At 30.3% G+C, this 16428-nt stretch overlaps 1 protein-coding gene across 2 annotated transcripts; it reads left to right on the top strand.

The window, feature by feature from the left end:
- Positions 1–937: 937 nt before the first annotated feature.
- Positions 938–13713, top strand: LOC111026791 (zinc transporter ZIP1-like). Of its 2 annotated transcripts, XM_022304931.1 has the most exons (5): positions 938–1200; positions 3004–3097; positions 3221–3345; positions 4550–5771; positions 12550–13713. In XM_022304931.1, exons 4-5 carry the CDS (start codon positions 5001–5003, stop codon positions 12922–12924), a joined length of 1146 nt encoding a protein of 381 aa, XP_022160623.1. In that variant the 5' UTR covers positions 938–1200; positions 3004–3097; positions 3221–3345; positions 4550–5000; the 3' UTR covers positions 12925–13713. The 2 variants fall into 2 exon arrangements, with proteins under 2 accessions (XP_022160623.1, XP_022160624.1); XM_022304932.1 differs by lacking the exons at positions 3004–3097; positions 3221–3345.
- The last annotated feature ends 2715 nt before the right edge of the window (positions 13714–16428 follow it).

Genomic DNA, 16428 nt, shown 5'->3' with positions numbered 1-16428 from the left:
CACAAACAACCTAATAACCACTATATTTTCCGTAGGTCGATCAAGGAAAGTAGCAACTACCAACTGTAATCACTGTCCGATTTTCGATGGGCATCGATTCAGGATCATTATTGTTTTCGAGTCACTGTTTGTGGGTGTTTAAAGTTATTGTGCCATTCGAGTATTGTGACGAAATTCTTCGTTTGTGTACATTTGAGAGATTCGTCACTTTTGAGTCCAACAAATGCGTTGGATGTTTTCCGGAGATTATGAGCAAGGGCTCAGCTGGCCATCAATAAGGTAAATCACAAATCAGTCACTTATAATACACATGTTCGTATAATCGTATCCCGACGAATCTGAGACCGTTGTTTAGACTTTATTGTCATTGCACATAAACTATTATAATATATCTTGTGTAATATATTTATAGAATTCAAATAACACTTTGATGAGATGGTCACGCGATGGCCAAGCGACAAGTCTCCTTAAATGTCGAGAGAAAATAATAACTTTAGTGAAAATAATTCATTTAAAATGTTTTGAACTTAATAATACTTATAAGTTACTTAACTCAGAATATGTTTTAAATAAAATCTATAAACTTTAGATAACTCTTTGTTTGTTTTAATAGTTTGGTATAAAATAATATCGGCAATGATTCAAAAAAAAAATTTAATTAGGTAATTAATGATAAAAGTATAGATAGTAGTATTATAATTATGTATTATTCAGTTAATACAAATAAACATTGATTAATTTATATTTTGTGTAGTAAGTATTATTATAACTTGTAAGATATCCTTTTTTAATTTCCTATCTGCATTGATTAAATAAAGTACTACAGTCGACAAGCTATAACCATTATGGCAATAATATTATAATGTTATCATTTATGTTTATCATTAGTACTTTATATCTCGTTTGAGAATAATAATTGGTTAATATTATAGGGTACCTATCTATAGTTATGACCAGAGCTTACGTGTTTAGCCATCACTGGTCACACAGTGACCTACCTATAATTTTCAGTGAGATGTAACTGTAGTCAGTCATACAGAAAAAAAATGTATTAATCAACATTGGGAAAGAAATTGTTTTATTTCATTTAAGAGCAGCATTTCTGTTTTGAAATAGGCCATCATTACAGCAAAAGATGATTTCACATAAACAGGTGGACTGTACCTAATAATTTGATTGCCATTTTACGTTTGTTAAAAGGTAGGTTGATAATAAATTATATTATAATTATCTAAAATGTGTTCATTATATTCATACATTCTAGAATATTAGGTAGGTACAGGTTTACAGCGCTATTGAGTAGGTATTTGAAGTATATTCTAATTGTTAATATATACGAAATGTTTAAATTAATATAATAAAATAAAATAATAAAAACTTCGTAAAAAATGTTTCACAAATAAAAATTGTTACTTATAAGTTATAGCAGTTATAATTTTAATATTAAATTTCGTGCATTGGTTGAACTAGGTTGGATTTAAATTTTAAAGTGCTACTGAAATTATATGTAATATGAATTTATATTCTATATTTGTATGCCTCATAAGAAATACTTATACTCGTAGAATTAGTTAGGCCAGCTAAGAATAATATATATATTTAGTTTTAAAATTTGCAAATATACAAATTTGGTTTTATAATAAGTTAGAATAACAAGAACCGATAAGAATAAATTCAATATTTTAATATCATAATAATATAAAATATTATCTTCCAAATTATAATTTAATTAATATACCTAATTATAAATTATATTTTATTAATTTCCCTAATCGTAATATTGTAATATTACTAATATTGAATGACTTTTGATTATATTGGCTTTAATTTAAAAATGTGTGCATTCGTTGTGTAATTATAATGAAGGAAACATTCAGAAAACGATCAATTTATAATTAATAGGTACCTAGATACCTGTATACAACACACGTCTATATTTTTTATATGTTAAATAAAAATATAGTTTAAATTATAATACATTAATTCATACACTTAATTTAATCCGAGAAATTAAAATTGGATTGCATACGTTTAAAATAGTGGACACAATTAATTGTATTGTCCGCCGTCAGGGTTCTTATATATTTAATTGATTCTATACGTCGTGCACTTTTCCACTGGTTAAGTATACTTGAAAATAATTTTATATTGATAACTTTAATAATAAAAAAAAAAGTATACTTGAATAAACGTGAAACATCAATGTGTATTTAAACAATTAATCAATGACTCTTATGGAATAAATCCTTTTAAATTATTAATTAATGAGTGACAATATTACAATAATAATATAAGTACCTAGGTACAGTAGATAATATTTTATCAAAATTAAATATTACCTAGGTAGTTATAATTACTATTAATCTTTGTGAGATCAAGTAAATAACATATTATTGCAGTTAGGACCAATTATTTATGCACGTTTAAAGCTATATTTTACGATGTTAATGTAAGGAGAGTTTTTTTTATTATTATCTATTTATCAAACTCGTCAAGAAAGTGTTATGTAATCCTACGTATAGAGCGCACATAGACACACTTGATTAACTTACCTTGATAACGTCATGACGTTGTATCAATTGTTTTACATACCTATACCTACCTACTTGTAGATTAGTTGGAAACGAAATCTTAAATTTATGTTTTAGCACTTAGTAGACAATTATTGACGTTGAAAGGGTTCTCTTTGTTGACAAAATGCGTAGTGTTGCATTACATCAAACCGAACTATTAAAAACGCTGTCATAAACAGAATTGTACAAACGCTATAAATAATATTAATCGTTTAAAAAAAAGCACACGCCTGGATAAATTGCACAGATATTTTCTTTGAAGACATGCACAGGTCGTGTATAATAGATAGATATACGTCGTATAATGCGAACACTGTGGAAAAAAAAAATAATATCAGTTGGTAAACAATCAAAGTCGACAATTGTGTTGTTAACAATCCGGGTACACGTATATTATTGTATTATTATTAATATTACTGTAATATTATAGATAGGAATCCATCAGTTTTTCGAGTCACTCGTGATCAATTGCAATGCGCAAAACAGTGGAAAATAGACGAACAATATTGTTGAATAATAATATGGTAATAATAGTTTGTTATTTAACGACCAGTACACAATAAAACACAGAGTCATACTGTTATAACTTATAACTCATAACTAGTAATAATATTATAATACGCAGCTTGCCCATTTCCTATATTTAGGTATCGTACTATGGTCCAGTTGTCGAGTAGCTAAACGAAAACAGCGTAAAACGGGTGCGCTCACTGCAGGAGCAGGACTCAGGACAGTGTTTCCCGAGAGGATTTAACTGTCCATATCGAGAATAGTAAGTTGACAAGTTGTAGTGACGGGTTATAATAAAATAATGTAATATTAAAATCGAATCCATGCTCGGCCGTATTTGCACATACGCAAATACATTAGATCATTAGAAAATAAAATAAATAATAATATGTTCATGGGACACCCTTGTTTGCTTGCCACAAATTCCGTTCGGTGGGCAGGTTGTAACGTGCATGACGTGTACCTATATTTATACGAGCCAAGTAATAATAATAACTTGTTTGGCAAAAACAAAATAGTATACATAATAATAAATAAGAAAACCATACATTTGCTACTCCCCTCTAATGTTGCTTGTTTTCCTACATAAGTTTCCGTTAGGCACGCGTAAATTATGCAACAGTTTTATATTTTAATATGAATACTTGCTAATATGTAATAACTATTTACAATATAACTTAATGAATTGAATACTTACACTTCTGTTATGATTTGTTTAGCTTTATTTTTATTTATAAAATATATTGGTAGGTGTTAAAATCACTAGACTATAATCACTAAACAGAGGATGGCCGGGGGTTATAATTCAATTGACTTAAGTTCAACTAGTTTTAGAAGAGTTCTTAGGATAATTGTGATTTATATAAGATTCTACGACATGAAACAATTACCTACATTATTAATTAGTGACGTATCAAGAACTTTGTTTTAAGGGAAGGTCCCGAAAAAAATCATAATGATAAATTTATGTTGATAATTATAATATAGTCTATAATTATTATTTAAGTTTGCGAATAAAAATTTCCTTAAAACCAAGAATATATTTGATACATATTATGCACTATTCGTGTTATAATATATTTTACATCGATGGTTAGTGCAGGTTAGATGCAAAGACGGTGACGGCCTATTAAAGTCGCAATTCATAATATTACATCATGCGATAGGTTAAATGTACCGGAATGAAGAAAAAAAACGGACCTAAGTTGTGTTTGACAAACCTCCAAACCGAACGTGTCGGAACGCGTTTCGATTCAATGTCACATGTGTGTGCATAATTTAATATTATAATATAATGTATAACGGTAAAGAGTAATAAAAATAAAAATAATAATAATAATAATAATAATAATAATAATAATAATAACAACAACAACAAGAGACAATAGTTAACACGACGCGCGCAGTAGCATTACAATATTATTACTGCTTGTTAATAATATTCGACTGTAAATAATACTATATAGGTATAAGGAGTGTTGGTTGCAGAGCTGTGAGCGCGCCGCCGCCGGTACAACTACAGTTGTTGTGTATCGGACTGAACACCGATAATAATATAATATCGTCGAGTGCGACAACGTGCCGGTACGCGGACGCGATTAGATCTGTCGGGCGCGCGCGGTCGCCTTATCTCGCGTCCACTATAGTGTCTGCGAGTGTGCGTGTGTGCGCGGCGCGATATACCCACACTAGCACAAATAGACCCACACACGCGCAGGCAGTGTCTGTTCGGCGGCGCGCGTTCAACGTCTGTCGTGTGGTTGCACAGCAGGCTAGCTGTAGCGAACGGGTTGTGGTCGCGGTGGTGCCGGGCCGTGTCTGAGGAATACAAGACAACAACGACGACAAGTGACAACGACAATACACGTATACGATATTTACATAATATAGACGTGTAGTGTTGTGACGGTGCTCTCGATGGCGGCGAAGATGGCGGAGATGCCTACGCCGGAGCACGAAAACGCTTCGTCCGCGGTGCTGGCGAAAATATTGGCTATGACGTTCCTGGGCGTGTCGTCGTTCGTGGTCGGCAGTACGCCCGTCTGCGTGTTCGAGCGGCTGGGTATCCGACGGCGAGCCCGAGGCGCCGCGAACACCGCACTTCGGTTGATACTCAACTTTGGCGGCGGCGTGCTGCTGTGCACCACATTCTTGCACCTATTGCCCGAGGTCCGGGAGGGAGTCGAACGGCTGACCGCCAAGGGGACGCTCGACCCGAAATCGCCTTTGGCCGGCCTGCTCGCTGAGCTCATCATGTGCGCTGGTTTCTTCTTCATGTACTCGATCGAGGAGCTGGTGCACGGGTTCGCGGGCGGCGACTGTCACGGGCACCACAGCCACAGCGGCAGCGGCCACAGCACCGCGGACCGCGGCGGCCGTGACGATTGCGGTACGGTGCCGCAACAGCGCCGGAACGATTCAGTAACCGCGGCCGGTCATCCGAACGCCGCCGGGTATGACAAGGTGGACGCGGCCGGGCGGGTGGCCAACTACAACTCTTGCATGTCCACGGTCGAGCTGGCGGCGGCCGTCAAGAAACCTGGGCCGATCGTCAAAAAACCGGTGCCGGTCGAAGAGTCGTCATCGTCATCCGAGTCGGTCCTCCGCGGTTTCTTGGTCGTTGGCGCACTTAGCATACACGAACTGTTCGAGGGCCTGGCAGTCGGCCTGGAGGAAAATCCAAAGCAGGTCAGTCAGTCACTGCATTTTATAAGATTTTTTAATTTTAAGTTGAATATATTATATCATAATACTTTAAGTATATCCAGAACCTTTGTCAGCTGCAGTCTCTTGTACATTAGATCATTTTTGAAAGTATTCGAATACTGCCACTGATACGCAGATACTTGCAGCTTTGAAAAGTATTTAAAATACGTGCGTATTACAATACACCGTTGAAAATCATTTTAGATAGATATTTTTTGTAGGATATTTTTTATATTTTTTTTACCTTAAAATCAATTTGTTAAAAATTGTACACTGCATCGTGGTCTGGTGTAAGTTTACTTCTCCCACATGTTGACTGTTTTCCTTGTTCGTATGTTTGGTAGAGTATAGCTGTAAAAGTCACGGTGTCACGCTTACACAGACAAAAAATTTTCAATCATGTGAGTGTGCATTAGATATTATGTTAATCTCTTTAAGGGCATAATATTTCCCATTTTATCATAAAATGTATGGATGACGATGTATACCTACCTATAAATTAAGTATACTATTAGATACTGGAATTAAATAGATTATTTTCGGCTCTGAAAATAATATATAATTTGTAAATTTAAAAATATTGCATTGTTTTATGTACACTATATTTTATAACCATATTATACACACATCCATGTATCGTTTTTTCTAATGTGATCATTGATTTTACTGATTTTTTACTTTGAAAAAGTATTTAGAAATTAAATCTACTTAAAGAGCACTTTTTTATAAAAGTATTTAACATTTTTATTTAAGTAGGTGCTTATTAAAATATTTGAATAATATTGTTCAAGTACTAAACAAGCCTGATAGTATGTATATTGAACACGTTTGGCGAGCGACCCATTATCAATATATACAATTGTGTGTTAGATTATTTTGTTTTCACGGTCATAGTAAAATCGACCTCATTGTTTTTATTATATTGTTGTATTTTTCATATTAATTTATGTACGTACAACTGTACAAGTATATTCATAGTTTTCTGGTTGTCATTTTCACGTAAATACGAATTGAATTCGGTGCTCAATATAATAGTGAGTATATTTATTAACAAAATATATTCTGAGAGCAAAAGCTACATATATCTAATTTTAATTTGGTCAGCTATTGGTATTGTCGTTAAAGATTTATTTTTTTAGTAAAATGTAAGTGTGTTTTTAAAAATAAAACTGGTTCAATGATTCTTTATATATTATAATTCATATGTACCTCACGATTGTCTATCAAATATAGATATATATTATACTAAAATATGCACTTTATCTACACAAACATTAATCTACGGTTGATTAGAAAACAGTGCGTTGTACGGTCGTACGGAATAAACATAATTATCAGAATTAAAGAAACATCGTAACAATCGAAATACATTTTTCTTGTGTAGCTCATGGCACTTACAAAATATATATTACCTACCTATTCGAAATGTAATCGTGTGCTAGATGAAATATGTAGATTGTATTGTGCAGCTGTATAGAAATAATATAAAATCAACAACAATCATTTGATCACCTTACCTAAGCCATAGACGTATTCACAGTAAATTAAAAAAACTGTTAAAACGGAGGTTAAAGTTTATTTTACACGTTCTGTAAAACTCTTATTAATCGAAGAATCGATACATTTGTTTTAGTAGAATTCAATGAGGTAGAATTAAGAATTTATAATAATGAAAACAGGTTTCTAAGAACAGCTGTTAGTTGGTTAATAAAAAAGTGGCAAAGTTTGTCTAAAAACGTGTGTATCATAATATTATTACTACCTATTGTAGTATTGCATGTACCTACATATAAATTTTCATATGCGAACTTAATACTTTAATAGTAAAAGATTTATAACAAATGTGTCATCTTTAGGGAAATGAAGCATTCAACGTTTTGACCTTTTTAACTTTCTAAAAAAATTTTTAAAAATTAAAACAAGGTTCTATATCACGTATTCTTAATCCTCATTTTTCACTACTCATCAGTCATCATAATATATCTAACCCAACCTACATAGACATATTATTAATTAAACGTTTAAACATCAAACCACTAACGTCAAACCACCCAAACCCCTCTACAGTATTTATTCATAATATTTAAAACATAAGTGATAAGTAGTAGAAATAGCCTATGTGCTCAGTTCGCTGAGTAATGTGGTTGCGCACAAACCAAAAAACCAAATCATAGTCACTGAGCCACCCAAATCGTTACTCCTTGGCCCCAGTCGAATGCGAGATGTATAACCACATTTTCCCGGCGAACGGAGTATTTTTTGTAAAGACTGCAGTACCATAAGTCCATAACATGTTGTATTACATTTTTAGACCTATGTTTGAAAATTCTCCAAAACTCCTAACAAGTCATATACTCATATCTTTAGATTTATGAGTAATGAGTCATGACTATTGTTTATTAAGACTTGCTTTTCCCGATCCTTATTATAGTGCTATTCTAACTTCTATGCTAAGTAGGTACAAGGTATCTTTATACTATATTAATTGCAGTTGTTAGAGTAATAAATTACTTGTACAAATATAATTACAGAAAATATCAGTGTTACTTGCTCTTATTTTTTTAAAAATAAAACTGCATTTTTATAATTTAAAAAAAAAATACTACATTCATTTTTGTAAGAACTTATAACTTATGTAATAACTTTTAAGAATTAAAAATGCATAATAAATCAATTTCCTAAGTATATTTAAGATAGTTATTCATTTATTTAATAAAAATAAAAACTTAAGTATTTTATGAATATTTTAAGTTTTAACTACAATATCTAATATTATAATATAATTTGAATGCCCATTTTTCCTATATATTTATGTATAAGAGCCAAATTTAAACATAACACTTGATTTTATGGAATATTAATAATTATAGCAGTATAGGCACCTATATTTAACGTTTAATAATTATAATTTATTTTAAGCATTATATATTTATATTATTATATCTTTATATCAGTCCAGTCCATATTCAACAATATAAAAATTCAAGTGCGTACTTTTTAATTAGTTTATTACAGGTAGGTATTTATAAACTTAATAGTGTACGATTATAATATTTAAAACATGTTGAAACTTGGATAAAAAGTGAAAAAATGTGTATTAAACCCTCTTGTAAAATATTATTGTTTCTAGATAAACAAAAAAAAAATGCTCATAAATGTTTATCTTTAAGAGTGTTTTATTATAAAACAATGCTTTAAAATGAATCGTATTTAAGATATTAAAAACTATACTGTAAGTATGCACTTGCTTTATATGTAAGTACTAAGTAATGACGCCCCGGCCTGCTCAATATTTCAAGAGGTCTCTTAGATATACGCCCATGAATTAAGCTCCACGATATTAATGAATTTATTCCTAATCAACTATACTTTTCTCATGATATTCACCACCGAAGTACCTACCCTGAAAATTATTATTGTAATTTTTTAATTTTAAATCGGACTTTATTTTCAAAATACTCCGAACATAATTCAGGACTTAGGGTAGACCAGTCGGAAACTCATTCACATTTGGTAGTTTTAACTTCTAATAGTTCTATAATAAATAATAATGTTTGTGATTGTTTGATAAATTCATATCTTATTTTTATTTTATGGATTTTTAATATTTGAATTAAGGTTGTATATAATATATATTATATAACTAGGTACTTATAATATACCAAATAGATGGGTTAGGTTAGGCAATGGCCAATGGGTAATAGCTCAATCAATATTGTAATATTAATAGATAAATCCATAAGATGTTTCTAACATAGGTGCACATTCAGTCTTAAACTTGGGAGTGCTAAAATGTTTTTCCACAAAGTCACTCTTGGGGGGAGGGGCTTTGCCCCTCGCTATCTGTACGGCTATACGGTTATACACACCCGGCATAAATTGATTAAATTTCGAATAAAATTATAAGTTATTACGTTAAAAAAAAATTGAAATAATGAACCTGCAGATTTTCAATAAAGAATCTTTTTTTGACTGATATATTACCTATAACTAATTATTACAACGACTATTACATTCTTCGATGAACAAGGGAATCAGGGCCATCCACATTTGCACAACTTTCATCAAAAATAAATTATGTAACAAATGTTTTATTCGTTTTAAATATACTAGATATATTTAAACAATAAATAAATGTCCGTGGCATTAGTGCATTATCAATACAAACTGGAATAAACTTGTTCTTATAAACGCAGAATTACGTTCTAAACAATATTTTTAACTCAAAATAATGTGAGGATGCTAAGCACCTCCTGGCACCCCCGTATGTACCCAAATTAACAACCTAAGTCCTTTTTTGTCTTGAAATTGGTAAGCATTAACTCCTCGCTTATTATATAGTTCATTTTTTTAAACTTAAATTCCGATTGAATTATTATTTATCGACTATTCCGCTTAAAATGTAGGTACCTGACAAATCCTATTATATCCATTTATTCTAGTTATAAATACGTATCATAATGTATAGGTACTTATGCATATTATTGATTGACTACCTTTATTAGTTAACACTTATATAATATTATCATATAAACTAAAGTTGCCTATATAAAATTGTTAAAGGTAAAGTAGTTGACAATTTGAATGAGTGGTTTGAGCTATGCATTTTTAGTATATATAAAGAGTATGATAATGAGTAAATACTTAAAAGTACGACGGCAATATTCCTATGAGGCAATAAAATAATTATAATTATCTATCATATATCACTTAAAAAAATGAGTAATTTACAGCGATTATTCATATTGTATAATTATTTAAAGTACCTATACGCATGTGAACAATAGTTCAGAATACTACTGACTTTCATATTATTGAAGGTTAGTTACACAAAATTATTATTTTTGTGTTGACTTTTAATCACATATTTGAAACAAAACTACTATTTAGTCAACAAATATTAAATATTATTGATTTCTTTCATCTAATTTTGTAAATATAATTAAGATATTTTTTTGAAAATTAAATATTTTATTGTATGTTATTTTATAACAGTACCGACCGAAGCACGGTGAATGAATATTATGTAGATAATACATAAGAAGTGAACACTGAGCAATATAATTAAATGTACTTAGTTAATAATTTAAAATTTGAAAACTCAAACAGAAAAACGGGAGAGTCCTCATTTGCAAGCCACATAAGATGACATAAATATAATAATTGGAGGGGGAGGGCATTATCATGATAATTCCATATTATATAATAAATAAATAGATCTAATAAATACCTACATGCATATACTTTCCATGTTGTATGGGGTTTGAACCTCACGCATCTGTATCTACGGCCCTGAAGACTTGTTAAGTGAGAGTGCAATTAATATTTTGTAGAGGACAAGGAAACATGAAAAGGAAAAGCTCGTTTGGAAAGGGGAACCCTAAAATAAATATAGGAATCAATGTAGGAGAATCAATCTCATCTGCTGAGAGTTTTCTAGAAAAGTTTTAATTAGCAGTTTGTCTTCTATCTGAAATAGAAGATTGGTTCAATGCCTTTTGGACAAGAGAGTAGACATGAGGAGGCCAGTCAATTTTGAGGATATATTGGTAGGTACGTAAGAACTTACGTTGAACTCTTTCCAACATTTGAGTTGTGATACATGGATTTAAAACCTCAGAACTAATAGCGTATTTGGGATTTTTTCAAGTGTGGGTATACAAATTTTAATAGACATTTAGTATAGACAAATTTACATATTATTATATACATGTTATATTGTGTACACAATTTGTAAAAGTAAAATACTTTCATTATAATATACTTGGTCACTTGGAATAGGCAATACTCAAAACATTTAGTTTCAAATAAGTATTTCTCTACTCAAATATATCATGTAAACCAAATACCTAAATATTTTTCAAAGTTATAAACTTTGAATTCATTCATACTTTTAATTGTACTCTTATTTAATAATACTGAATCAATACATCTGTCTTATATAAAAGAATTATTGTGTTTAAATTTATTTAATACGTATAACTGTTACGTATACAAAATATACAAAATGTAACACATTTGTATAATATATTTAGTTAAACTAAATTTTATTTCATAATGCCTACATATTTTTTAAATAATATATAAAAAATTATTTTCAATCCCAATGGGGAATGGTTTAAAATGCAACGTTGGTCACAATAAAAATTAATTTATAAATAAATAAGTAATGTACACAAGATGAATCCTGGGAGACTAAATCTTTGACTTAGGGTACTACCGCCGCGCCCCGTAGACATGTTTAACTATTTAGTATTTACTTTCTTTTTGACATTTCGTCTTAATTCTTCTATATAAAACTCGTTCTATATTGTTCTACTTTTTTCAAAATTTTGTTTAAATAATGAATAGAAATCTTGTATTTTTTCTTTTTATTTCTTAATTTCTCCTCTTGTAGTTGCAGTGCTCAACAACAGTATCAATAACGAGAAATCTTGACTACAAATTATATATATACCTACCTATATATGCATACAGTTAAATAAAATAATAGATTCATCGAATTTTACCAATTAAGAATTTAAGGAACAACGTTTTTTATCCTTTCTAAAATATTTCACAGATATTAAATATATTTTCCATTTACAAATCGGTTTTGTATAATGTTAGTGGTACATAATTTAATATTAATCACTGAATATTTACAAAAGTTCAGCTTAAATAAAGCTGCAATAATATTATCCATTTACTCCTTACTCAAATGTTATGTATTGCATATTTTATACAGAAGTCAATAATTGTTTAAATTTCCGTTTAACAGGTTTGGTCACTTACTGTGGCCGTTACATGCCACAAGCTGGTGATTGCATTTTACGTCGGATTACAGATGCTTTCAGACAGGACGAAGCCATTGCTAGCGCACTGTTCAATATTGCTTTTTGCTGTCACGTCTCCGATGGGTATTGGCGTGGGCACTCTAGTCAGCAATCTCGAAGAAACAAACTCTGTGGTCCTGTTTTCAGTCATTCTACAAGGATTAGCTACAGGCACGTTAATGTATGTGGTTTTCTTTGAAGTGCTCAAACCGTCTGTTGGAAGTTTACCAATTAAACAAAGAATATTACGACTAATATTTATTGCTATTGGTTTTGTATCGATGCTTTCCATTCAACTGCTTATATCAGAATCCGAATAATATTTTCTTAGCTAATTTACATAGACTTGAACGAATATATCTAATTATGTTGGATAGTTGTGTACTTGTGTATGATTATGTGTCCATTTGTCCATTTACCTACCTACCTATACGATTACCAATTGGACGTATGATATGTATTTATATATGTTATGATATTATAAATATGATAATAATTTATTAATATATTATATTATACATCATGAAGAATAGTGAAATGTACCTAAAAACTTATAGCTAAAAAATAGGTGGCCATACTGAAATAATAAGTCTTAGTATTACAATTTACAGAATAAAAATATACCTATATAACACAATCATTTACAGTCTTAAAAGATTACTCTACAGTAGAACGATTGAAACTTGAAACAATCATTGACTATTTAATAGGTATTAAAATGGTATTGCTAATTTTATGAAAAGTATATCTCATCACTTGGGCGTATATAATTACAATAAAACAGTAAAAATGTATCAGTTCCGCTTCATCTGATTGGTTCACATTTATATTCTATACGAGGTTTTTCAGTGGGCCCAGTTTTCATTGCGTATGAAATTCAAATGAAATAATAAAAGTACGTCATTCGTATAAATATTTAATTTGTACGAGATTTTTTAGTTATATTATTCTATTTATTGGACTCTTTGCATCGGTCAGCGTACCTAAGTAATAGAACTCATAAACCCTCTTCTTAAGAAGGACTGTTTTATCTCTTAGTGGCTAAGTAGATAGCATATTAAACGCAATTCGACAAATACAAAAAATATCAAAGTTAATAATTACTAAAATTAAAGGAACGAACAAATTTAGAATAACAAATTATACTATCGAAAATATATACAATAACTTGTGACATATTATTTATAATAAATAAATGTATTTTCATTTGTTTAATTGTAATCAATAAGAGTAAGAAAGTAGTTATACAGTATAATATAAGCTATATTGGTATATATAAGATATAACCAATTTAAGTGTACCTAATATGTTTTTAAATTAAGAAATATAAAGTTAAGTATTTACTAAATTATTCATTTGTATTACCTACTTAATGACTAATAAATATATTTTACTTTAGATTATAATCACATATTTTTATATTTTTTCTAAATGGTCAATTTTATATTTTAAAAAATATATTTAATATTTTTAAACACAAAAAACTTTGTACTGTGAATTTTTTATTATTACAATATTAAGAAAATCTTATGGGTACGATTACCTATGTAAAAAATAAATTTACTATGTGCATTGCAATAGTGATTTTATACTTTCATGTATCTTATTCTATCACAAATTCACTGAATAAATACCTAATTATTTTTATCTTATATATTTTATATGACCATTTATTATTTAATAATAATAATTTTAATATGACATGAGTGTTTTGTTTATAAAATGTATTATTTGGGACTGTGTACTTGGTATAATATACAAACTAATAAAGTTAAAACTATACAATACTAAACTAAACACGGTCTAGGACATTTCGGCGTGGCCACTTCGGCGTGGCCATTTCGGCGTAGGGCCGTTTCGGCGTAGGGCCTTTTCGGCGTAGAGCCATTTTAAGAAATTAGGTAAGTCACTATAAAATATAAATATAATAAATAAATAAATAAATAATAATAAATAATAAAAAATAAATAAATAATACAAATTTAATTAAAATAAGGAGAATGCTATTAAAATTACAAATAAAAATATTCAGGTCATCATACTTAAATTATGTGCTATTCCTCTTAAAAAACTCATAATATTACGATTATCATAATCGCTGACTAATTTTAAAATACGTTTTTCGACGTCAATGTATTTTTTTTTCTTTTTTGGTGGACTTTTGCCTGTTTCTAATTTGCAAAAGAAGGTGTCTCGGCCACTTTGTATTCTCCTTAAACATGATATAAATGCCCATAGTGTCGGGTGGTCAACGGCCATTTGTAGATTAAGCCGACGAAAAATAATTAAATGAAAAAAGGACTACGCCGAAATAGACCCACGCCGAAAAGGCTCTACGCCGAACCAGCTACGCCGAGATGGCCACGCCGAAGTGTCCACGCCGAAATGGACACGCCGAAATGTCCGGATACGAACTAAACAGTAGTTAATAGTTTAGAGTTGATACTGAGATTAGATAATAATAATATTATGTAAGAGTAACCATACTAATTACACATGTAAAAGTTAATATTTGTGTTTTTACTTTAAATAAACTTTTGTTGATTTTTGGAAACTGTTTTAAATATTGTACGACAGAATTGTAAAATACCTAACCAATAGGGTACCTATAACAATTGTAAGTACTTAGCTTTACAATTTGTAGTATATTCTACAACCTATTTTACCTACTATATAGTATTCTACAATACAATTATTAGTTGATAGTAAATACTTATTACAGTTATACATACTTCCCTACGGACATTAACAGACTACCGGACATTTTAAATATCTTATTATTAAAATCAATTCCGTTTATATACATGCAAGAAACTCTAGCTGAGCTCGACTCTGACCATGTACCAGAAAAAATCACAATAAATTCGTCTTCTCAATCTTATCAGTTCAATAATTCACTAATTACAGGTAAACCAAACTGGGATATATATTCTAATCAAATAAAAACAAATTTAAAAATACCAAATAGTATACCTTCTATCCAGGCGGCGGAACAAACGTCTGAACATCTAATTATTGTTATTTCAGAAGCCGCACAAGCCTGCTTCAAATCTACGACAAATAATAATTCTAAAAATATAGGTTTTTTACTTCACTTTATATTATCTTTAATACGTCAGAAACATATCGCTAGACGCAAATGACAAATCCAAAGAAACCCGAAGGTTAAAAAACTATTAAATCAACTCACCAAAGAAGTCAAAATAGAGCTACAGAACCACCATGTATCGTCTTATAATAACTATTTATCAAATATCCAACCGGGTGACACAAATTTATGGAAAGCATCCAACTAGTCAACTGTAAAATCAAGAAATTAAACACTATTCCTCCTCTTCGTAAAGACAACCCACTAGTGACATCTGATGCCGAAAAATTCAACGTCTTCTCAGAAATGTTATTTAACACGTTCTCTGTAAATCAAATCACTAATACTAACAACGACCGTAGAGTTCTTATTTTTTTAGATCTACCTAATTACTCTGTCCAGAAACCCATGGTGCACGCAACGCCTAATGAAATTAAACTAATTATTAAAAAATTACCAAACAAAAAAGCACCAGGGCACGATCGCATCACGAATATCATGTTCAAGAAGCTACCCGCTATAGGTCTCGTCCTTATGACTGCATTATTTAATTCACTGTTAAGACTTGAACACGTCTCACCGAAGTGGAAAATAGCAACAGTCATACTTATTACTTATCAAAAAACCCGGTAAGGATAAATCGAATCCGGACTCCTATAGACCAATAAGTCTTTTAACCTCTTTATCCAAAATATTTGAAAAAGTTATTCACACTGGGTTACAAGATTTCTTAAAT

The sequence above is a fragment of the Myzus persicae genome, unplaced genomic scaffold (genome assembly GCF_001856785.1).
Source record: "Myzus persicae strain clone G006 unplaced genomic scaffold, MPER_G0061.0, whole genome shotgun sequence".
In the NCBI taxonomy this organism is placed as follows: domain Eukaryota; kingdom Metazoa; phylum Arthropoda; class Insecta; order Hemiptera; family Aphididae; genus Myzus; species Myzus persicae.
The sequence above is the reverse complement of the archived record's forward strand: the minus strand, read 5'-3'. Positions and strand labels throughout refer to the sequence as shown.